This window comes from Chelon labrosus, assembly GCF_963514085.1.
Source record: "Chelon labrosus genome assembly, chromosome: 1".
Classification (NCBI taxonomy): domain Eukaryota; kingdom Metazoa; phylum Chordata; class Actinopteri; order Mugiliformes; family Mugilidae; genus Chelon; species Chelon labrosus.
This window is the reverse complement of record NC_140337.1, coordinates 20,797,459-20,822,569: the sequence shown is the minus strand read 5'-3', so window position 1 is coordinate 20,822,569 and position 25,111 is coordinate 20,797,459. Positions and strand designations below refer to the sequence as shown.

Sequence of the window (25,111 nt, the reverse complement as noted above, 5' to 3'; positions counted from 1 at the left end):
TGCATGTTTACCCTGGCAACCCCTGCAGGGTGTTTACCTGCCCACTGCTGCATGCTGGGAAATGCTCCAGCCCCAGACGGAATCTAAATAGAAATGACTAGTCGAGCAAAAACAGATGAGTATCTAACAACATGTTGGCCGAGGTAGCCTAAAGGCAGCCAATAGCCGCAATGTGAGCTACTCAATACATCTCAGGGCCTAAACCACTACTCTTAAATGCAGGAACAGTTGCACGCTTCCTCACGCTGACTTCAAACTCATCCTTCCCGTGAACCACGAACCTCATAAACCTGCGTGAAGTTAACGTTAAGCTTATATCCATCAGCAAATGCTATTAGGGGAACCTAAATGGAGCTTAAGTGGTCTTTAATAAAGGTAGGTTTTACCTGCCTCTCGGGCATTTACTCATAAAAACCTGAAAGGTTTTGGTGAATCATTCTCTCTTATCTCTTTGTAAATCCTTAGTATCCTCCTCTGACCGCGATGACAATAACAACATCTTTGGGAGCCATTTTTTTTCGTGTGTGTGCATCAAAGAGCCCTCAGATGGTGCAATGTCCTAGAATACCCTGTCACCCTTTCCATTTTTCTGTCAGTCCTCTTCGTCACTCGCCATCTATGATGAAATTTGTCATGAGCTCGATTTGATCAGAGAGTAGAGGTTTCTGTGAATAACGTATGAGTGCTCCCCTCCTCAAAATTGAAGCATTATGATAAGAAATTAGTTCCACTGCTTTGCCATTCAGTGCCCACCGTCAAGGTGGGTTATGCAACTGAACAGGCAGAGACAAAGCAACTATTTTAGGCACAGCGCCTGTGTTTGCCTCAGAGGCATGAAGGAGGAGATGCCTTGCCTCCAGGACTAAAAAGACACACACATACACACACCAAACACACACAAAAATGAAGTAGCCGAGGAATTGGCAGGCACCTTTGAGCAGTGGCGAAGGCAAACATGTACTCAGAAATGTAGTAACCGGAGAGGAGACTGAGTCCGCATCCTTCTATTCATTTTCTGTTTATTCAGGTCCAGGTCTCAGTGGCAGAAGGCTAAAAAAAAAATCCTTCAGCTCTTCCTGAGGCATCCCAAGGGGTCCCCATGCCAAAACGAGACATGTAATCCCTTCAGAGTGCTCTGAGTCTGCCTCAGGGTCTCCTCCCAAATGGTTGCCCATAGTTTCAAGCAAAAGGGAAGGTATTGAGGAAAAAGCTGATCATTTTTCTCGAACTACCAGAACTGCTGACTGTCCGATTCCTGCCTCCTGCTAGATGTCCCTCAGGGTGAGACCAGACACTCTGCTTAGGAAGATCATTTTGACCTCTTTATTTAGTCTCTTTTGTGTCACTCATAACCTACAGTATAGGGGTACACCACAACACCGAAGAGGCATTTTAACCCAGACAGTCTAGCCATATTAATATTTCATTACCGGTATAGCTCAGAGATTTCTGACTGAGAGGCCGACAATGTTTCCACCAAGATCTAAATTTCTGCCTCATCTCTGCTGTGGTGGAGAGCTGTCAATGGCATCTGCAGAAACTCCACTTCTGAGGAGGTTAAAGGGGAACTACCGTTTTTTACAACCTGGACCTTATTTCTGGCATAAAATATTATCGTTTACTCACCCATATAACTTTTTGGTCATTTGGAGTCGTTTGTCAGATATTTAGATCCGCGTATGTCCATATAGTGAGAGTGAATGGGGCACCAAAACACAGCCTCTAAATAACATAAGACATAAGACATGTTTATTAATCCCACGTATGGGAAATTTCCTTGTCACAGTAGCACGGAATTTGGCAAAAAAAATACATATACAGAAAAACAGTGACGACTTCGACAGGGAAAAAACACAAATACAAAAATTTTGAAAAATATATACAAAAAATATACAAAAAAATAACAATACTCTGACAAAAGCATTCTCTGCTGCGAAACTTGTTCATTTCACCAATATTGTGTTATGATACACTAGTGCTATTCCCCGTTGAGTCTGGAGTTACCTGTTATCTATTCACGGACGTGCACCGGTTTGTTGTTCTCTGCATCCTCCTTTCAAAGAGCTCCTCATCCGTATACTCTGGCTCAAAACAGTAAGGACGTCCATCATAAACAAAGTCGTCGTCCACAACCTCAGAATCGGAAAAACATTCAGCCATGTGGCAAAAAACTAGCAGTAGCAAATTACAGGTAAACAAGCCGACCGTCGCGAATACGTGTGGCGCTCAGAGATGACATCATCCAGGTCAGAGGTTAGTAGGTCAATCTACAGACCCCAGATGATGATAACGGGTAACTCCGGACTCAACGGGGAATAGCACTAGTGTATCATAACAAAATATTGGTGAAATGAATGAATTTCGCCGCAGATAATTCGTTATTTAGAGGCTGCGTTTCGGTGCCCCAGTCACTCCCACTATATCGATATACGCTGATCTAAATAATGTCCAAACGACTCCAAATGACACCAAAGTTATATGGGTGAGTAAACGATTGTATTTTATGCCAGAAATAAGGTCCAGGTTGTAAAAAACGGTAGTTCCCTTTTAAGTCTGTTGCAGAACTTTTGCATAAGAGGTTGGGTTTTCTATCTTTTGTTGGACCGTAACTTTTTTCACATACTTCACTTAGTAATACCCTTTTTCATTTTTAATTTAGATTTCTTATTATTGTCACAGCCAACTTCTCCCATCTGCAACAAGCTCCCCAACCATTTTCTTGGACATCATGGTTACGAGTCCCAACCCAGCTAGGAAATATGAGTGTATACGACCTTCTTTCAAACTCCCTCCAGGTGCATGCATGTAAAAAGAATTTCTTTTAACCAACTGCGAGGCTCTGCTGCGTCCCAAGTCGTCTTGTGAAATGCAATCCTCAGACGACCCTCCGGCTATAGCTCCGAGTATCTGTGGCTAGACTGCATAACTGTAAATGGTATTTTTGTGTTTTAATGCTTAATAAAACATCAAAATGAGTCCGTTAATACATTTGGATTTCACACCATATGCATGGGGTCTGCTGGAAAGTGCACAGTGCACGATGCATCATTTAGCAACTCCGCTACCTAATAATCCAACATTCCTCTGGGTATTATTTATTTAAATAGTCGGGAACTGGCCATGAAAGTAGGCCGGGTAGATATTATCTTTTACATTTTGGATTGCACATGTTGGAGCTTCATGAATGATCTCTTAGTCTTTGCCTAATGTGTATAAAAGGGGATGGTTCCAAAATGGTTCAGTTGCCATGTTGCAGCCAAATGGCAAATGTTGTCGTTCTTGGACAGCAAACCTTTTCAAATGGATTTTCTTCTTGGTGTTTTTTTGTGAAAAAAATACACAACAATAAAGAAAACTTCCAAGGTTGATACGAACTAAAACCTCCACTCATTCATCAGCTGTGTAACCTCCACCACAACATCATACAAACCGAAGAATCAATGAAAGCTAAACCTGTAGAGGTTAGAAATAACAAAATTGTTGACGTGTTCTGGACTAAAAGAAGAGTTTTTGATGCATTCTCATCCCCTGCATTTAGAGAAAGCTCTTTATTGCAGTCATTTATGCACGCATACTTTTATAGCCTATCATATCTGCGCTTTCATGAGTACCTCAAAGCACTAATGTTATATGCACCAAATTTCACAAAGGGAATGAAAGGCAAAACGAGGCTGTGGAGTACACCCAGAGATGAGCTTGTTGTCTTTTTTCGTTAGGTAACTCCTAAAGACTGTGCTGACCCGGCTGTGCAGGTTGGACACAGATAAGCCCGAGTTGCATTGCTATCAGCGATGCCACGGTCACAAGATACAATCTACCGGCCCATCAGTCAAAACACACTTGCTCGCCGCTGAGCTTTACTTCCCTCCCTTCCCTCCCTCGCTTCGGCCTCCCGTCCTGCCGCGTCAAGCATATTAAATATGCGAGCCGTCCCCGCTGCTGTTGCGGTGCCATTGATTTTGTGTCAATCCAGTAGCTTGATTCGGTATCAGCGAGGGCTAAATGAGACTTCTCCAGGCAGCAGTGGAGAGACTAGAGGAAAGGGGTGAAGGGTTGGCGGGTTTCTAATTCTGGATGGCTTCATATTTGCAGGTAGGTAGGTAGGGTGAAACGCATCAATAAAATGAGGCTAACGATCCCATCCATCTTTGCTTTAGCATCAAAAGGAGCCTCTTGTGTCGCCTCCTTCCTCTTAAGCAATCTGAGACTTTACAAGGCGTTTAGAAGAGCACATAACCTTGGCTATTGTCTCATGTTCCCTTTAATTCAGTGCGTCATTAAAAAGCCCTAAGCGTAATGAAACTGTAGAACTGAACCTGATGACGGAGGCGTTTTATTTTATTATTATTTTTTTTTAAAGTTACGCAGCAGAACTAACAGGTCTGGGCCACATCCCACTGGGTTCCTTTGGCGTAAGTTACATTTTCTTAAAGCGATGTTCATCATCATAACCGATTCCACTCTAATGAGGATTCCAACCCCCTACAGTGCCGAGCGCTCCACCGGAGTCAGCACTGAGCTTAATGCAATTAGGGCCGCAGCCGTCTGACGGAGCTGCTTCGACTTTGACGGAGACTGTTTGCCCAGCTGCTCCTTAAATGTCGACAGAGCCAGATAAGCAGGGCTCAAGTGCTGGAGGCGCATTCACTTGAGCCTGTTTGACTTGTTTTACTGATGCTGTTTGACTTTGACAGTTACTTTGAACAAGAGGTGTCTGTCGACGTAGATTTAACACAATCAGAGCTTCTTGCTACTTTAAGTGTGTGCCTTCTTGCTCTGGAAAGCCACAAAACATCTTCTGTAACCGCCTGTCCTGTGAAGGGTCGCGGGGGGGCTGGAGCCTATCCCAGCTGTCATCACGCGAGAGGTGTGGTACTCCCTGGACAGGTTGCCAGTCTATTGCAGGGCTAACACAGAGAGACAGACAACCATTAACCTAACAAGCATGTGTTTGGACAGTGGGAGGAAGCCGGAGTACCCGGAGAGAACCCATGCAGACACAGGGAGAACATGCAAACTCCACACAGAAAGGCCGCCTTCTTGCTGAGCCACAAAACATGCAAAACACAATTAATCTGTCCTCTGAAGTAGTGCAGGAGATCATTCTTCTGTGTGTGCGAGTGAACGAAGGACTGCAGGATAACTGTCAGCTTGTGAAAAATATATTTCATTAGGTTTACAGTATGCATCATCCCTTGCACACGCTTGATTTTTATGGAAAGTAACACATAAACAACAGAGAGACGTGCCGTTAGTCGTCTGCATTGTGATGCTGCAATTCTCCATGAACCCTGATAATGGCTGTGTTTTTTTTTTTTTGCCACATCACCGGCACAGCGTCCCCACCTCTTCTTCCAGGAGGAGTCCTTCCTCTGCACACAAAACCAGTCCTCCATTCAACAACTCAACATTGCCACCAAGTGGTGCGCGCGGTACAAGACAACCACGACCTCTCTCTCCGGCATGAGGTTAACAGCACCAGATGCTTGCAGGCCGTGCACCGCAGAGGGGACGGGCCCTTGCGGACGCGGGGTCAAGAAGATGAGCGGACGTCAAATCGTGGCGGGGGCTTGGCTGCTTTCCCGCTTTTTGACGGGCGGACATCAAATCGATAATTAGTTGTACATGAGCAAATCTATGCGTGGAGGGGGAAGGGGGCGTGCTAAATCATTTTCTCCATCAATACGTTTGTTTATGTGTGTTTGTAGCTGTACAGCAAACACCTTTCTCTGTGGAAAGGTGCTTTTCGTCACTTTCTAATTGAACAGAACCGTAGAGCTATACCATCTGTTGATGGGGGGGGGGTACAATGTGCTGCAGCTATCAGGCCCCCAAATCTTTCCATTCTTTGCAATCAAGGTCACAGTGTGAGAGTGCTAACAATGTGTGAGGTTATTTCCCTCCTGCCTTCATTACTATGCAATTAGCCGCGGTGCTATTCAATTTCCCTCATTTCAGACTTTGCAGATCAATATCACTCGGGCTGCCGGCTAAATAGCCTCGTTGCTAGGAGGGCTTTTCTGTGCGGCTGAATGGGAGGTATCAATCTCTTTCCGGGCTAAAAGAGACGCTCGATGCTGCAGTGGGTGATGACCGCGCGCACTTTGCAACAGACTCTCTGGTGTAAGAGAGAGAAAGAGAGAAATGGGCCTGCTTTACATTGAAAGTTGCACCATCGCCGTCTTCAGGCATTTGTTTGCTTGCTTTGGAACCTGTGTGCTACACAGCTCAAATGAGGACGCAAGCATGTCTCAGCATCCGGTGCTGGTGACACGAGAAGCTAGCTGTGCTAAATGCATCGCAGTTGCGCAATCATGTGGTCAACGCTTCGTGCGCGAACCTGGGTCGATGAGCGCGTCACCTCTGCAGTTCATCAGCTCTTTGTTAGCCCAACACGGTCCCACATGAGAGCGTTTAGCAGTATCACAGCCCTGGGTGAGATATGAGCCCGACTCAAAGGCTGCTCAGGAGCCAGATCAATGTCCTCCCATTGAGCCGGACGCACACGGGGAGGGGGCCGGGGCAATCAGAGACCCAGACTGACTTCATTTCTGAGAGTAATTAGATGTGGCATCGACTCCAAGGCTCATTCACGGCTGGTTATTAATGTCTGTAATAGACAGGCAGAGGGCACTGGATCATGGTCACATGAAGGATGGCAGAAGTGTGTGATAGCAGTTAAGGGTTTTCTTTTTTGTTACTCATTTGGAAAATATCAGTGTTTTAGTTTGCCTCTGGCTGCACATGTAGCATTAAAATTGTCTGTTTTGCATTAAACGCAGGAAAATGTGCCATCACATGCGGCCGTATCGCAGCCGACTGAATCAGCTCGCGCCTCCCTTGTGCTTGACCTCCTCCTCCTCTTATGTTTTATTCAGCCCAAGTCACTGTGCAGACTCAGACGGTGGAACAATTACATTATCATTGCTAAAAGTGTCCTCTTTTCATGAACAGAGAGAAATGGCAGCGCTTTTAACTCGGCGGCCGCACATTTTCTTGGGTTGATTTTAAATTTGGAACAGTGCCGTGGTGGTTAGCACTGATGCCTCACAGCAAGAAGGTTCCAGGTTCGAATCCCTCAACCGACTGGGGCCTTTCTGTGTGGAGTTTGCATGTTGTCTCCGGGTACTCCTGCTTCCTCCCACCGTCCAAAGACATGCTTGTTAGGTTCATTGGTGATTCTTGAAATGCGATAGACTGCCGACCTGTCCAGGGTGTGCCCCGCCTCCCACCTGATGACAGCTGGGATAGGCTATAGCCCCCCCGCCACCCTTCACAGGACAAGCGGTTATGCAAGATGAATGAATAAATGAATGAAAGAGAAAGGATTTCCCAGAAGAATTTCCCAAAAACCCAGGGAGAGTAATTCTTCGCAGATGTTAACTCTCCAAGTTAAAACATGAATCAACAAAAAAATTGCCAGCTTTCACCTGAGATTACCAGTGTACCAGTAATGATATATAATTTGGAGGTTATTTTTTTGGAAGTTAAAGGGGAACTACTGTTTTTTACAACCTGGACCTTATTTCTGACATAAAATATGATCATTTACTCACCCATATAACTTTTGTGTAATTTGTATTCCTTCGGGAAATATTTAGATCAGTGTATATCTGTGTAGTGGGAGTGACTGGGGCACCGAAACGCAGCCTCTAAATAACGCATTATCTGCCGCGAAACTTGTTCATTTCACCAATATTTCGTTATGATACGCTAGTGCAGAGTTACCTGTTATTATCATCCGGGGTCTGTAGATTTGACAGACCCAGCTTGTTTACCTGTAATTTGCTAGTTCTTTACAACATGGCTGAATATTTTTCCGATTCTGAGGTTGTGGACTAACGGACCCCAGATGATGATAACAGGTAACTCCGGACTCAACGGGGAATAGCACTAGCGTACGATAACAAAATATTGGTGGAACGAGTTTGGCGGCAGATAATGCGTTATTCAGAGTCTGCGTTTCGGTGCCCCATTCACTTCCCACTATATGGATATACGCTAATCTAATTATCTCCTGAAGGAATACAAATTACACAAAGGTTATATGGGTGAGTAAACGATCGTATTTTATGCCAGAAATAAGGTCCAGGTTGTAAAAAACAGTAGTTCTTCTTTAAAGGTATTGGAGAAACATCCACAAAGAGAACGTGACCGCAAAAGTTTTAGAAAGACAACACCAAGCCTTGTTCATTTTAGCATCATTCTTATTTGTCACAGAATCTTTGAACAAGAACACATATTAGAAAGACGCCTGCTGCATGTTAATACTGGGGGGTGGGGGGTGTCATTTGGGGACCACAGAGAATAGCTTGACATCACTCTGAGTAACAACAAACCTCCTTCATCAGGCAAGGAGTATTTATACAGGAAGAAAAAAAAATAATAAATACCAGCAAACGCGAGGAGTCTCATTCAGTGACAAAAGCGGCGGTTAACAATATGGCACTCGAAGTCTGAATTCATCTCTCCACTGGCACGGGGAAGCAGAAACACTTCCTCTGTCTGTAAATTTCGAGAAATCATGTTTCCTAAATAAATGATCATTTTGGCGTGCTACATTAAAAATGAAAACGAAACAGAGACGTCTGGCGGGAGAACACAGGATGCATGCGGGATAAAAACAGCACAGCACTACTCGCTTTAAAAACAGATTCTCAGAGAAAGTTCTTTTTTGTTTGGTTTTTGTTTTTTTAAGAAAAAGAAGAAGAAAAGCTGCTGTCAAATGAAAATCCTCATTATTCCGGTTTCTGTGTCGCTGCTTCGATTATTTGTATTTGAAGAAAACTAACAGAGGAGAGGTAATCTGGTCTCCTGCTAATCTCTGCTGTTGACACATTTCTAAGGAAAGGACGGGTTCTTCATCTGACAGCGGCGTTTCACCGTCCGTGCTACATTTACAGTACTGTGAGAAGATAGGTCATCTATCAGTGCACCGGTACAAAACATCACCACGGCAAGAACTACAGGACAGTCACTGATATCCAGGTAAACATGACAGAAACATTGTTCAAAGTCCCTCCTAATCACAGCCGTCTAGTTATTTGTTGGCAGACTTTTGTTGTCACACTTTCCGACGGGCACCACAAGCCAGCGATATTTTATCTGACATCAAAATTGGTCCTGGTACAGGTGCACCGAAATGCGTTTCAAACCAAGAAGATGAACAAAAGGAAGAAAAACACGGTAGCTTAGTCTGGGTGGCAGCTTTACATTCTTGGCAATAACAGCACCTCTTTTATGTCCTTAAAGAAAAGTGGACGGCCTTTCCAATCTGCAGCGAAGAGGGCTCAAATTATAAACTGCACTTTAAACATTCCACGAGAAAATACAATTTTGTGGATTTCTTTTTCTTTTTCTGAATATATATATTTATATATATGTAGTAATATTTAACACTCTTGGCTGACACGTGGATCAAAATGCAAAGACTTGACATAGAAACCATACAAAGGCAATTCCATTCACATTGGTCGTCACATTCGTGTGAGATGGGTGGAGAGGAGTGCTGTTGCGGCGTGCGTCCACTGTGTGGCAGCATGTGGGTGATCCCGGGCATGTTTCTCAGTGCAATGTCTCCCTGGCGTGTCGAGGGTCGTAAAAACGGTCACGCTTGTGGCACACTCTCTGTCCGTCCGTCCGCCCGCCTGAGGCTCCTCCGGCGGCCTCCTCCGGTTTTGCTTCTCGCACACACCGACCGTAGGGAGGGATTCTGAAACGGAGAAGGCTGAAGACTGTCACTGGCCTGTTCAAGCATGTGTGAGACGCTAATCTTAAACACTTTGGCCTGCTCCTGATGCAATCTAAGAATAACTCTGCAAGGGAAGTTTATTGTAAATATTTAAAGCAAAGAGAAACCTCACAGCCATGACCAGGATTCCACAGCCATGGAGTAGTTTGGCACACAACCAGCCGCATGTTGTTTTTATACTAGTACGCAGTTTATAACAAGATATACTGCGTCTCTCACACGGGGCTGTAAATGTGCAGGTAGCTTAATCTAATCGTTTGATGGAAAGACACGAGGGCGTAATCAATTTTCTCAACTGACTCTCGGCGAGAAAGCAAATAAATTCCCAAAAATGTCAAACAGTTTATTCAGTGCTCGGCCATAAAACAAGCAGATGTTCAACAAATGTGACGGAGGTGTTTTTTTTGGCTGGGCTACAAACCAGATCTAAACGATGAGCGTTGATTTTACACTTTTAAGTCTGTTTACAGTTCAGTAGCACCGTGTGGGGGGGGGGGTGACGTTGTATGGATTCTCCTCAGGCCCCTGATCAATCTTCTCAAATAATGCAACTGGAGGTAATTAACTGTGCCTGACCTTAGTGACACCCCGGCATTCTTCTGGGTAAAACAGGAAGTTATTAACCCGAGTGAAAATTGATTACGAAGCCTAACGATCATTAAAAAAGAAAAAAACACACACAGAAAAATTGACGATCATCAGTCAAAATGCATTGAAGAGTGAACGCCTCCATGTCCCTCTCTCTTTCTCTCACCTGGTTATAGGTGGACATCAAATACTCCTTCCTCCACGGCCTCTATGTCCTCCTCTGCGATTACTGGGCGGACGGAGAAGAAGGCGAGGGGCGAAGAAACGAGAAGTTAGATTGGCAAATCAAATGGAAATGCAAAAATGTCGCCTAAGGCCCGGCAAAATGCGCGGCCTTCCGTCTATTTGCCATTCCAATTCATTTGCCCGGCATTATTGTCTGGGCCCCGCTGATCAAGCGGGTTCACGCTGATATGAATATACAGGCGGGCAAGGGCGCCGCTTTCCCTAATGTCTGATGAAAACACTGCATCTATGAGTCACTCCACCGTTCGAGAATTTATTCCAAATGTCAGTGTTCCATAAGCTCGGAGGAGGGCTTAAGCGCCCTTCTAATTCCTCTATCATTTTCTGTAAGGATGCCTGCATTAGGCTGTGATTTATGAAATTCTGGGTTATCAGCTTGGGTCCTAAACTGTAAAGTTTCCATCCAAACATCCTGATCCTTGGAAAACTCATGCTGCATTCATGGCCTGTGGGAAAAATCTTATCTTCTCGGGGGTGAGTTGAAAATACTTTGCTTTTTAAATGCTTTTTGCTCGAGACTAACGCTTGTATCCTATATGAAGCAACAGCCTCTTCTTTAGCCTGGCATATAAATTAGAAACGCCTGGCTATGTCCAAGGTTTTTTTTTGTGTGGATCATAAATTATTAGGGATTCATACATGCTGGTAGAGGCACATATCTTTATTTGGTGCACATCCATGACAGCTGTTTTGAGTCTTTGTGCAAAATTGTCTTTAAAGGGGAACTACTGTTTTTTACAACCTGGACCTTATTTCTGGCATAAAATACAATCGTTTACTCACCCATATAACTTTTGTGTCGTTTGGAAGATATTTAGATCCGTGTATATCCATATAGTGGGAGTGAATGGGGCACCGATACGCAGCCTCTAAATAACGCATTATCTGCCGCAAAACTCGTTCGCTGCACCAATATTTTGTGATGATACGCTAGTGCTATTCCCCGTTGAGTCCGGAGTTACCTGTTATCATCATCTGGAGTCTGTAGATTGACCTACTAACCTCTGACCTGGATGATGTCATCTTTGAGCGCCGTGCGCACCCCGCGTGGCTTGTTTACCTGTAATTTGCTACTGCTAGTTTTTTGCAACATGGCTGAATATTTTTCCGATTCTGAGGTTGTGGACGACGACTTTGTTTATGATGGACGTCCTTACCGTTTTGAGGCAGATTATACAGATGAGGAGCTCGCTGAAAAGAGGATGCGGAGGCAGAGAGAGGAACAGTTGGCCAAAGAACAACAAACCGCTGCACGTCCGCAAATAGAATAACAGGTAACTCCGGACTCAACGGGGAATAGCACTAGCGTATCATAACAAAATATTGGTGAAATGAACGAGTTTCGTGGCAGATAATGCGTTATTTAGAGGCTGCGTTTCGGTGCCCCATTCACTCCCACTATATGGACATACGCAGATCTAAATATCTGACGAACGACTCCAAATAACACCAAAATTATATGGGTGAGTAAACGATCGTATTTTATGCCAGAAATAAGGTCCAGGTTGTAAAAAACAGTAGTTCCCCTATAATGTCAAATTTAACAGATAGATATGACAAAGATAAGACACGGACACTCACCAGTATTCTGCAGGTTGGGTGGAGTGTTGGCAGGCGGAGGGAAGCTGTAGGATCGGGCCTGGAGGGCTGGCGGCGACTCGTGGCTGATGCTCTTGGTCCTCTTCCGGCACTCGACGGCCAGGCGACTCCGGCAGGCCTTGTGGCAGTTCACCCCGCAGGCTGTGGCCGAGGCGTTCACACGGCGGGACAGAGTCGGAGGCAGGGAGAGGTGCCGGGAGAGGAGGGGAGGGCGGGGGCGTCGGAAGAGAGGAAGGGAGAATTGGCGGGACAAAAGGCGAGACGGGAAGAGAAAAGGGGAAAGGCGGGTGCGAGGGGAAGACGGGGAACGGGGTGGAGAGAGAGGGTCAGACAGCGGGACGGGCGCGTACAGGAATATTGGGGCAAACGGGAGAGGCGGCGGCGGCGACAGAAAAGTGCTTTGACACGACATGCAGACGCACGAACACTGGCATGCGCACACGGTCAGGCCTACAGTCCCTGACAACAACTCTGCCAACTGGGGGGTGTCTAAGAGGAGAGGGGTGATGGGTCATCCAGCGGGGCAGCAGGGAAAACATTCACACCAATTTATGCACAGTTGTTGCTTTAACAGAAACCGGATTTCTCCATGACGCCTCTGCACAAATAATTTCCTTAAAGTCTGAATTTTAGAGACGCTGGCGCCGAGAGTGGTCGCACAAATTAAAATTCCATGTCAGTGCCACCTCTTCACAGATGAAATTTTTTTTCTCCTTCATTCAGGTTAGTGTTATCATCTCGCCCCTTTTTCAGTGGTCAAGTACTCTATTCATAATGAGCTGCCTTCCAAATGCTTTTAACAGCTCTGATAAATATATATAAAAATATTCCCAAATATCTAGGATATGGAGGGATTTGCAGTAAAGCGTGGTTGCTGCAACTCTCCTCCATCTCCATCCATTACATATGAAGTGTTTTTATGTTAATCTAAGTTGAGCAGATGTTAGCAGATGTCCGTTGAGTTTCATTCTCAAACTATGACAATAGCATCGCCTAACTTAAACTAAAACCTGTTGCTATGATGGTGATACTGTACCATATTCATAGTTCACACTACCCCCACTCAGACTCTCATATTTAAGTCTAAATACACGACGCCTGCTGCCCCGTAGCACACATCCAGCCGCACACACAGGCCTTCAGAGTTCTCACACTCACGCACTGCAGCGAGTGATTCATTTCAATTATGTTCCTGCCGCTCTGTCTACCTTCCTGAGCATTGGGCTAACAATGGTAATGGGGATGAATGGCCGCGGGGCTCTCTCTCATTGACTTCCTCTGGTCTCATTAATGGAACTGGCCGGAACACTCCCAGTCAGACTTGCAGACAGCACTTCACTTTAGAGTGGAGAGGGCACGGGGGAGTGTGGGGTTCAGGGGTGTGTGAGGGTTATGTGAGTGTGTGAGTGTGTGTGTGTGCTCTTTACAAAGCAATGCATCGGTCTGATTGTGTTTGCGCCGCCATTTCCTCTACTTTGATCTCAAAGGCCTTTAAATAACTCACCGACCTTCTGATCGTTTCCAAACGTTTAAAGCGTTTAAAATATACTGTAAATAAAGATGGATGACGGAATTACTCTTTAAAAGTGAAGTCAAAGCAAGTAGAGCTCCCCCTAGTGGCTGGCTGCAGTATAGGTCATAAGCTCCGCCTCCTCCATGTTAACGGATGGGCCTTGGGTTGAAACTAAAACACTAAAATACACATCAAGTACATTTTTTTCAAGGATGGTTCCTGTCATTTTGGGTAGTGCTGATTCATGTTCAAGTGCCCATTTTTTAGTAGTACAGTGTATAATCCAACATTTCTTTCGTTTCGGTATTAGTCAGTTGAAAACGCGAGTGAGTCTGGCAGAAGTGTGGTCAAGTCATCGATGTCGCGACTCCGCAGGGCGCCACTCTCGGACCGTACTGCGCAGACACTGGCTCCAAACTAGGGAAAATAGCATCAGTTTGGCCAATGCAAAGAAGTGGTGACGTATTGTCCATATTTATATACAGTCTATGCTTTAAACAGCTAAGATTTTTATACAAAAGACTTTAATATGCTAAAATTGATAACCCACATCAGCAATTTATTTTAGGTATAAAATTTTTATACCTAAAATTGCTACACTTACTCCCAATAAAACACGTCTGTGCTAATTAACAAATTAGCCTGCGATCAGATAAGTGTCTTTTCTTTGTTCTACACACCAGGTGGAGGACGCAGCGGAGGCCGCTAGTAACAGACCTCAAAGAGCCCAAGGAGCATTAATTACTATGGTTGCCATGCAGCTCAAATGTTTGATGATAACCTGCAAGCTTTTTAATGAGCATTACTTATCCGAGCTGAAAGCCTGAACGAACGGGGGAAGCAGTTAATGCCGAGACGGAGAACGGACAAGAAAGAGTTGGTAATTGAAATGCTTGTTTTTCGAGACGAGAACGAGGGGAACATGAATGCATTACACCCTCTGACACACGAGGACTCTGCGTGCACGCGTGTTGCCATGTTCCTCGAGCCATTATTAAATTAGCATAATACTTAACTTCTTCTGAAGTGTGAGAAACCAATGCCTGTGCAACCAAATAGCTGAACAAAGGTGCACGGGCACGCGAAAGATGGACGCGTTCAACACTGACACTGTAAAATAACTGCTTACTCCAACTTCTCCCATTCAGAAGGCCTAGCTGTAATCAATCATTTTCAGAAAGCCTCCGACAGATGGAAACTTGCACGATTTGCATTTCAGATCTGGCATCATTTGCAGAGGCTTTTGCTTCACATCTGGACCGAAGCATATGCAGTGTGAGTTATTTAGTGGGCGTAACATCTGCAGATGATCACTACTTACTTCGCAGTGTCGGCACAGACCAGACCACCGCGGAGGAACAGAAGCTAGGGCGAGCGTGTGTTTACGAAGCTAATGGCCAGGCGTATGAGCTGCCCCGCGTGTATGCACATTTGAGAAATGAACCACCTCCTTCAAACAGAGACCAGGAAGGGCAAATAATTGTCCTTTGTCCCCAGAGTGGTCTCGGCTGATGGAGCTAATCCAGCTGTTAGTGAAAATGCCTTTGCAAGTGGACATGGAGTAAAAGAGTGTGATACGTGTTTGCCATGGTTTCCGTGCTGTAGACATTTGCTGCTGTGGACCTACAGAGGGTGTGTGTGTGTGTGATGGGGGGAAAGGGGAAATCGATGGCTTCAAAAGGAATCAGTAATACTCTGAAGGCTGGAACAAGTACATCTGTGCAGCAGACATAGCGCAAAAGACAATCTGTAAAGGTGAGGGAGCAATTTTCTTACCTTTACACTTGTAGCCTTGCTTGTAGAAGCCCCATATCTAAAGGAAAGAATAATAGAAAGAAAGAAAGAAACAGAAGAAAGAAACGGATAATTGATTCATCTGAAATAACAGATAGATGCCTTTATAACTTGGAGAGCACATTAAAATAAGACTTGCTCTGCCTGACATGACAAATAGGAGTATGGCGCCGTGATATTTCACTGCTTTGATTTTTGACCTTTCCGGTGGATGGGTAGAGCCCAAAACACATGTGCAGTGAGTAATGCCAACCAGATTATTTATTATAAGACCGAGTGTCTCCTGGCCTCTTCTAAAGTTTCCACCCATTTACTCCTTTTTGTGTTCTGTTTTTGACGACTGTCCTCAAATTATCCACATTTTGGTTTTAATTTACGCTGTTTTGTTTATTAAAAACATTTAATAAATGTATTTATTAACAAAAAAGACAAAGCCATGCTTGCACTGAGGTCAATCTAACTCACGGCAGTTGCTTTAAACAAAAACAAAAAACTCCCAAAATGCAACACTGCAAAATTAGTATACGCCTCCAAGTGCGGGATGAGTCATCAACAATTTCATACTGTTTTCCAGGAAGTAAAAACTGCTAAACTCTAAATCACAAATAGTATTTGACAAAATTGTGATGTACACTGATCAGGCATAACATTATGACCACCTTCCTAATATTGTGTAGGTCTCCCTTGTTGCTTCCAAAACAGTTGTGACTCATCAGAGAATGGACATGGGCCTTCTGAGGGTGTCCTGTGGTGTCTGGCAACAGGATGTTGTTAGTGGGGGGGCGTTTGGGTCCTATGGGTTGAGGGGAGGGGCCTCTGTGGATCATCCCACAGATACTTGATCAGTTTGGGATCTAGTGAATTTGGAGGCCAGGTCAACACCTTATGCTGTTCTTCATGTTTTTTTTTTTAGTTGTTCCTAAACTGTTTTTGTGTGTGTGTCTGTGTCAGGCTGCATCCTGCTGGGGGTGGCTGCTGCCATCAAGGAGTGTCATTGCTATGGGGTGGGGGTGCCTTGTCTGGTCTAGGTGGGTGGTACATGTCTAAGTAACATCCAGGTCCATAAGTTTCTCCAGCAGAACATCGAATTGTCACAAGATGGTCAATGTTATTCGCTTCTCCTGTCAGTGGTCATAATGTTACGCCTGATCGGAGTATAATGCAAGGCATCTCATATGAAAACACTTGAAAATCTAATTGGGTTTTGAATAGAAGAGACGGCTCCGATGGAAGAGGGCGGACAAGTAAGGTGAGAAAAATAGACCGAAAAAAGGGGGAGAGAGCGGAGAGGTTAGCGGGACAGAAGGGGGTGGAGGGTCACCAAGATCAAGCGGGACGCAGGGAGCGCACAAGCAGTGGGGGGAACAATGACATGAAAGAGCCGAGCTGAAGATCACACACCGCACTGGCACATCTGAGGAGGCACGAAATATCCTGACCTCTCCGCGCACACACACACAAACCTACATGCGTGAATGCAAACACACACATACACCTGTAGATGCACACAAACAAACCAAAATAAAAAGTCTCTCGCACTCACACAGCCAGAGGCTTTACAACAAAGGGAAGTCGGTTACGAGGAGAACATCTAAACACAGCTATCATCACAGCTCTGCCTACACCGACTGACCTTTACTGCCTCTGTAGACTGTAAAACACAACGCACTACAAACTAGAGCTGCAAGCGCGCAGACTTGTTAAGATTCCTTTGACGGTATAAATATAACGCTGTTGGAAAACTGCCACTTTTACCACCAGCCAGCAGTTTGCACCTACAATACTGAAGAAGCGCTCTGTGATTTATTTGGATTTACTTTAGAAGGCTTTTGAATCAGCACACGTCTATGAATAAGTGTGAAACACGGACTGTCATGTCTTACGACAGGCAGAATGCATGCGTTTATTCAGATCCGCTTCAACCTGAAAGGGAATTTCAAAGCAGGGGAAATATTCTTTTTTCTTTTTTTGCAATTTTACCGAAAATCAGTGTTTCCTTCTCAAGAGTCTTCTGACCTCAATACTAACAATAATCACATGTCATTCTGTTCTCGCTGAATTGTTATTTTTTTTTCATAACAGAAAGTGCAAGAAGGTGAAATTACGCTTTCATTCCCTGAACTCACATTAACCTTTTTGTTGTTACCACCCTTTCTGGTTTTCTCAGGACATTAGCGGCGCTGAGGAAAGACAAAGTGTTCTAATTCGACTTTTTTTTTCTTCCCGTAATGCGACGTCGGTTCATCTTGTACTTTACGCGTTGTTTTGGAGATGAATTCAAAAAAAGCTCAAGTCTTAACCTTGGTGACCTTGTCTGCGTCGTAGCCCTCTTGTTCATGCTTGCTACAAGTGCAGTCGCTGTATGGTATGCATGTAGTCCCTGTCTTTTAAATGTCATGGTTATGGACACTGGCACTGGAGTGTAGGACGTTGATTGGAGACTTTGTAGAGTGGTCCCAGGCAAACCACCTACTCCTGAATGTGGACCAAGGAGCTGGTCGTTGACTTCAGGAGGAAGAGGCCTGGAGGTGGAAGTAGTGGACCACTATAAGTACCTGGGAGTCCACGTGAACAGCAGACTGGACTGGAGGGACAACAGTGATGGCCTGAGTAGACTCAGGTCTTTTAATGTCTGCAGAAAGTTGCTGGAGATTATCTACCAGTCTGTTGTTGCCAGTGCCCTGTACTTTGCTGTGGTTTGTTGGGGGAGCAGCACCGGCAAAAAGGATGAGGACAAGTTGATCCGAAAGCCTGGACATGTGATCGGCAGAGAGTTGGAGACATCTGCGTTGGCGAGGGACAGGAGGACACTGGACAAACTGCTCTCCATCATGGACAATCCATCAGACCCACTACACCAGACTATAGAGGGGCATCGGACAACTCACCTTTCTGATTACTCCATGTTATTAATGTTAATGCATTACTGCTCCCTATATATATATATATATTTACTCTAAACTATATTTATTATATTTATATTTACTCTCTATTTCTTATAAATTTGTTCATATGCAAATTTTGTAAATTTTTGCTTTTACTATATTTTATTTATAGCTTTACGTTTTTATTTTACAATATTTTTACTTTTCCTGTATTTTATTTTATTTTACATTTTTTTTTACTTATTTTATTTTCATTTTATTAGATTTTTTATTTTATTAAATTATTTATTTATTTATTTATTTATTTTTTACTTGTGGTTCTCAATAGTGTTTTTTTTCTGAATAGAATAAAAACTAAAATAAAAACTATTTATGCAGGCCTATCTATGAAATGAATTCATAAATGCTAGGGTTTATTTACCTATATCTATGCTAATATTTACAACAGCACCATAAAGTCATAAAAAGGCAAGGGAAGGGTTGTGGGGGGAAGGTCAGGGTGGGGGATCAATTTAACTAGCCTACAAGTACCGCTGAACCTCACTAATTAACACACCTTGTCAAATCTTGTTATCACGCTGGGCAACCAGCTGAGACTCCAGGAGGTAAGGCCACTATGCCCAGAAATAGTCCAGGAGCCCTGGTAAAACCACACGCTGTCACTAACACCTTTTGATTTATGTACGACACTCAACACGTGAATTAGTGGGGAATTATTTAGAGCTGGAGGTTTTTTAACCTTCTGGACAGAGCCAGTCTAGTTGCATACGTGTAGAGATCATGCAACAATGACTAGTAGGATCTCCGTCTTAGATGAGCTCTTTCAATTTCTCTTTTTGAGTGTTAAAAATAGACTGTTGACACTTGTTACAGACCGTGCATGCTAGCTGGGTGTTGGCTGTAGTTTTTTGTGGTGTCTTCAACTTTTGGCCCAGAAACAGACGACATAAAGCGAGTCGGCCTCCATCACCCCTAATTCTTTGATTTCTCTTTTCTGCATCTGGGCCTTAATGGGGAATTACCGTTTTTTACAACCTGGACCTTATTTCTGGCATAAAATACTATCATTTACTCACCCATATTTAGATCTGCGTATATCCATATAGTGGGAGTGAATGGGGCACCAAAACGCAGCCTCTAAATAAGGTATTATCTGCCATTTCACCAATATTTTCATCCAGGTCAGAGGTTAATAGGTCAATCTACAGACCTAAGATGATGATAACAGGTAACTATGGACTCAATGGGGAATAGCATTAGTGTATCATAACAAAATATTGGTGAAATTATTGAGTTTCGCGGCTGATAATGCGTTATTTAGAGGCTGCGTTTCGGTGCCCCAGTCACTCCCACTATATGGATATACGTGGATCTAAATATTGTCCAAACAACTCCAAATGACACCAAAGTTATATGGGTGAGTAAACGATCATATTTTATGCCAGAAATAAGGTCCAGGTTGTAAAAAACAGTAGTTCCCCTTTAACAGACAAATAAATAGACAAAGGTGTGTCAATCTTCTCTTCTAACTCTTAGCAAAAGTAAACAAGTTTCCCAAAAATGTAATGACGACAGCGCCGTCTTCTACTGGAAATTACCACCGTGGTTGTGGATGCGACTTCAGATCCGTGCAGCTTCTTCAAATGGTTTTAACACCGGAGGAGTAACAAACAGACGATCCCATCGTGATTAGCTGAAGTTACAGAAGTTGGCTTTTTTCTCACCGTCTGGATGTTGCAAATAAACTGGCAGCTGTGATCGCGAAAGGAGAGCAAGAGACGTGCCGGATTTCTCGTTCTATTATAGGACTATCCCCGGAGAGAATCCGAAACATCTTTCCCAGTCGGAAACATTTTAAACTCTCTAATTGACTCTTTTACAGTGAAGAGTCTTTTATAGTCGCACCGTGTGAACACTGCAGCATTAGAAAACAAAATAAGACACACGTGTCGACCGATTCAATCCCGCTCATTTTGATTCCAAGCAGCTAAACTCTTCAAGAGCGCATCAGTCTCTGGCGTCTCGCTCATAAAAGTCCTCAGAGTCTTAAGCTAAGCGCTCGCTGCATCCCCCTGGGATGTAAAAAAAAAACAGGCATCTGCTTTTATGCAACTGTTTGAAAACTCATCTGTGATCCATTCGTTAAGACGTAAGGTTAAACAAGGCTGCAGGCAAAATATCTTGAGATTATAAAGAGCCTTTGAGGGTGGAGGTGATGGTAAGAGGAGTGTTTACAGGAGGCCCAGCTCGGGCATGTGCGGCATGTTTGAGACAAGTGTTGAAAAATGGGCTGCAGGAAAATATTGTTTTTGCACAGGAGCCAAGAGGAAAGTACAAAGCAGGGAGATGAGGAAGCGGCTGGTGTATCTGCCTCTGCCACACACACACACACACACACACACACACACACACAGATATATTCAAAGGAAGAAGCAACGCTGCCAGAGCCCTTATCTTTCCCGGCTCTCTACTCCCGAGTTTCCCCTCATGATGATTTGAAAACGCCAGTTTCCCCTAGAGAACATGCGTGTGTGTGCATGAGGGTGTGTGGAGTGTTATTGAAAGTCTAATACACATAATCTATGCCGCACTTCTGTTTTCTGTGGATTCTGTGGCTTATATGCAACAACAGAAAAAAAAAACTTAAAGTCTCCCGTTCTCATTACAGCCGAGTGCTGACTCACTGTGTGTGTCTAAATAACTGAGAGCTACTTGGGGGAGTTCGGGGAATGTTAAGGGCCACAGGACACACACACACACACAGATGTGACTCTGCCACAGAGCAGGGTTATCATCTCGCCCAATTACCTTCCTCCCATATTTCCCAGAATGCAACTTCAGCAGCTTCACGTGGCTGCAGCTCAAAGTAATTGGCATTGCCCTAACCCGACAGGAGGAACCTCCGAGCGATGCGCTATCACGCGCCGCCCCGCGACAGCCGAGACAAATAATGAAGTGCAAATAGTCTTGTGCAGCTTCGTGGCTGTGGAACGTCGGTGTGAGCACGCCCGACCTCTGACCTTTTAAACAAACTATGACTCTCGCTATCGATCGAGGCGCCGAAGCGATCAATAGGTTTTAAAACATGAAAGCTGAGATCAATACTTGTTTAAGACCTTCAGTGAAGCTGGAAGGGTTTATAAAACGCGCAGCGGAGCATTTAAAAGCATCGCATGTACAGTGTTAAAAAAATTAAGCGTCATCAAGCTCACAACATGCTTTATCGTTCACAAGGGAGTAGAAGGTGTTTACTCACAAAGCCAGCGCAGTGCTCGCAGAACGTGGGCTTGACGTAGGTGGCCTCGGTGAACGTGTGGATGAAGCCCATCTTGCAGTTTAGCAGAGAGCTGGCTTTCATAAAGTAGTCTATCATCTCGTCTCTGCTGATCTTCCCGTCTCTGTGGGAAGAAGCACAAAGAGCTGAGCTCCGCGCGAGGCAGGCCGTGTGCGCGAATTAAGTGCCGCGGAACAAATCTGCCGGCGCTCACTGGTTCTTGTCCAGTTCTCCAAACTTGCTGAGGTAAGGGAAGTTGTTCCTGATGGCTTCAAATTCATCCCTGGAGATGTTGCCATCACCGTCCGTGTCGAAGTTCTTGAAGACGGACTGTAGGCAAGAGAGTTATGCAATAGTCAGGGCCAAGAGGAACATTTTAATTATCATAACTGTCATACGGCCACTTTTAAAATATATATATATATCTTGAATCAGTCATTCTTAATAGGGGTTGACATGTTTCTGAGCAGTTCAACAAGCATGACTCTGTAAAATCTGTTGCAGCTGTGGCCAAAAGAAGTGAAAACTAAATTTGACAGGAAGTGTAAAGGAGGGTAACCTCAATCAGCTGCAGTAAAAACTCGCGGCTCCACAAGGAAGTGGCGACGCTTTGTCCATATTTATACAGTCTATGGTCTACTTATGTTTTGTGCTCTGTATGCAAATAAATGCTGACATCAATTGCACGGCAGTAGAATATTTTAGCTGCCGTCTTTAATGGATCGCTGCCCGCCGCCGTATCAGAACCACAAACCGCAGTTTTTTTTAAGTGTGCATCATGACGTGGGGAAGTGATAAACATTTTGGAACCAGGTGTGAAGTCTCTGGCACGGGGGCTGAAATTCTTCTTCCACATGCTTTAAGGCATGCCAAAATATAATGTAAAAGCAGAACAAGTAGAACAGAGGCAAACAATGTCTACAGTTGTATATATTGTTTTCTATGAATGGCCGCCATAGACTGCTACGCTAACAGGGCTATAGCAGCTGTGACTATACCCACAAACCCACGCCCAGGGTCCTGAGTCTTGGTTCTTAACAGGGGAACTACCGTTTTTTACAACCTGGACCTGATTTCTGTCATAAAATACGATCGTTTACTCACCCATATAACTTAAGTGTCATTTGTAGTCGTTCGGGAGATATTTAGATTTGCATATATCCATATAATGGGAGTGACTGGAGCACCGAAACGCAGCCTCTAAATAACGCGTTATCTGCCGCGAAACTTGTTCATTTCACCAATATTTTGTTATCGTACGCTAGTGCTATTCCCCGTTGAGTCCGGTGTAACCTGTTATCATCACCCGGGGTCTGTAGATTGACCTACAGACCCCGGGTGATGTCTTCTGACCTGGATGATGTCATCTCTGTGCGTCCATATAGTGGGAGTGATTGGGGCACCGAAACGCAGCATCTAAATAACGCATTATCTGCCGCGACGGTCGGCTTGTTTACCTGTAATTTGCTACTGCTGTTTTTTTGCAACATGGCTGAATATTTTTCCGATTCTGAGGTTCTGGAGGAACCAGTTTTCAAAGAAACTATTAAGCAGACTAGGCGAAAAAAAAAAAAAAAAAAGGAACTGAATCCTTCAGTTGTAGTTCCTGAAGATGAAGAACGGCCAGAAACACAATTACACAATTTTCAGTTGAAATCTATGCCGAATGTCGTAATCTCCACATGTTCCACCCACTTGCAGTTGGCGGACAACCACAGATAACAGTTCATCCTTACATCCTTGCAGTGTACTGCAGGGCCCCATAAGTCACATTTAGCCCCGGAGGCGGGGGAATGGGAAGCCAGGAGGGAAACTCACCTCCACCATCTTCTCTATGTGTTTCTTGATGATCGTTGGGTCGGCGTTGGGCTTCACCGACACGGCCCACTCATCGATCATCGTGGGCTTGGGGTCAGGTGCGGCTGCGGGGCTAGAGTTCTGCTGCAACCAATGCACATGAGATCAATATTAACCCTTTCCACACACAAAGAGAAAAAGCTGAAGATTTTGGATTTGTGGTATTTGTAATTAAATCTATTACAGAATACAACAAACAAGACTTCTCCAAGGGTGCATTGGAAATCGGCACTATATCATAGTAGAGAGTATAGCTGCCACATACACCGTATAGGATATTAAGCACAGGGATGTATACGTCATTGTGCTGCTTACTGCTGCTGACTTGCGAGGTTCTCTTTGTAAAGACATTTGGTAGATCTCCTCCTCTGTGTGATACTGGTCCAGAGACACCTGCACAGAAAAAGAAAACAGTGTGAGTGAAGCTTTGGTAAAACCTCCAGGCCTCCAGTTTGTGCTTTTTTCTTTAACTAACCCTGAGACCCTTTTTTTCCTGCTTTTATATAGTGACAAGTGGTATTTAGTGGCTGTTTCTATCGTTTCCTGTGGCGTACTATATAATACTGCAACCTTGAACACAGGCGAACCTCTCAGTCATCGCTTGACTCAAGTTCCACAGTCTGTGGCAGCTTAAAGCAAGTAAATTTGGGATCTTGGAGCGTCAGTTAAATTGTTATATACACATTCAAGAAATAATCGACATGCTCGAGTGATGCAATACTGCATTTTAAATCGTAAAACAATATGTCTGTAATGTTTTTAAATACATTTTTTCCAATGCTGTAGCACACCGTAATCAGTAAGTCTTCATTTGATTTCTCTTCAACTGATCAATGTTTAACCCCTAAAGCTTATAGAAAGCATAGTAATGACTCTGAATGTAAACATTCATATAAGAATATACCAATGTTTCCGATACAGTGTTAAAACTATGAGATTTTTGCACGTTTTCAAACAACGTTGTGCTTGCGTTGTTTTTCCTGTAGCTCCCGAAGGCTGGCACTCACGTAGCATATGAAACTATTCGTGCTATTTCACTTTTTGACGCCACTTTTTAAAACCCGATGTTTGTGCTCTTGATTTTTTTAGACCACGGAGATTTAAAATTATTTAAAGAGAGTTGGTCAAAACCCGAAGGAAAAGACTCTGCACTTAGCGTGAACTAGCTTAACTTTGTAAGCGCTAGCTAGCAAAGTTAGATTGAAATTCAACAGTTTTCTTGAAAATACGTTTTATTCGCTGATAGTTTATTTAATCTTACATACATTTGTCCATAGAATACCACGTTTCAACAGCTTATGTTTAGTACTCCTGTAAGTGAAGTCCACAGACTGTTCCTTTTTTTCGTATGTACTGTATTTTTTTTACGTTGCAGTTAAAGAGTGTGTCTTTTCACCTTACAGCTCAAAATACTGCACAGACATACCACACCACATGAAGCCCGTCCAGGCGATTTGAATTGGCCTGGCAGATCTCTTGTCGGAGCATAAGCAGGTCTCAAGAGAGAGGTTCCAGATCAACTTGAGAAGTCGGTTTGGCTTCCAGGCTAGTATACATCTGGTTTTAGACCCATTCCAGAAGTGTTCAATCCCTTTGTAAAAGAC

General features: G+C 44.0%; 1 protein-coding gene across 5 annotated transcripts in view; it reads right to left on the bottom strand.

Annotated features, from left to right (window-relative positions):
• Nucleotides 1-7,542: 7,542 nt before the first annotated feature.
• Nucleotides 7,543-25,111, bottom strand: part of LOC311488298 (RAS guanyl-releasing protein 2-like) — a 41,323-nt gene continuing 23,754 nt past the window's right edge. For 2 of the 5 annotated variants that reach the window (XM_084544921.1, XM_084544923.1), the window contains exons 10-17: nt 23,823-23,900; nt 23,469-23,591; nt 21,865-21,980; nt 21,633-21,774; nt 15,474-15,510; nt 12,167-12,325; nt 10,506-10,568; nt 7,543-9,712 (exon numbers count right to left, since the gene is read on the bottom strand). In XM_084544921.1, the coding sequence (XP_084401047.1) occupies nt 10,510-10,568; nt 12,167-12,325; nt 15,474-15,510; nt 21,633-21,774; nt 21,865-21,980; nt 23,469-23,591; nt 23,823-23,900 (714 nt within the window). In that variant the 3' untranslated portion in view covers nt 7,543-9,712; nt 10,506-10,509. Of the gene's footprint in view, nt 9,713-10,505; nt 10,569-12,166; nt 12,326-12,604; nt 14,115-15,473; nt 15,511-21,632; nt 21,775-21,864; nt 21,981-23,468; nt 23,592-23,822; nt 23,901-25,111 lie in introns of those variants that run through there. The other 3 variants (XM_084544922.1, XM_084544925.1, XM_084544924.1) reach the window with 2 other exon arrangements.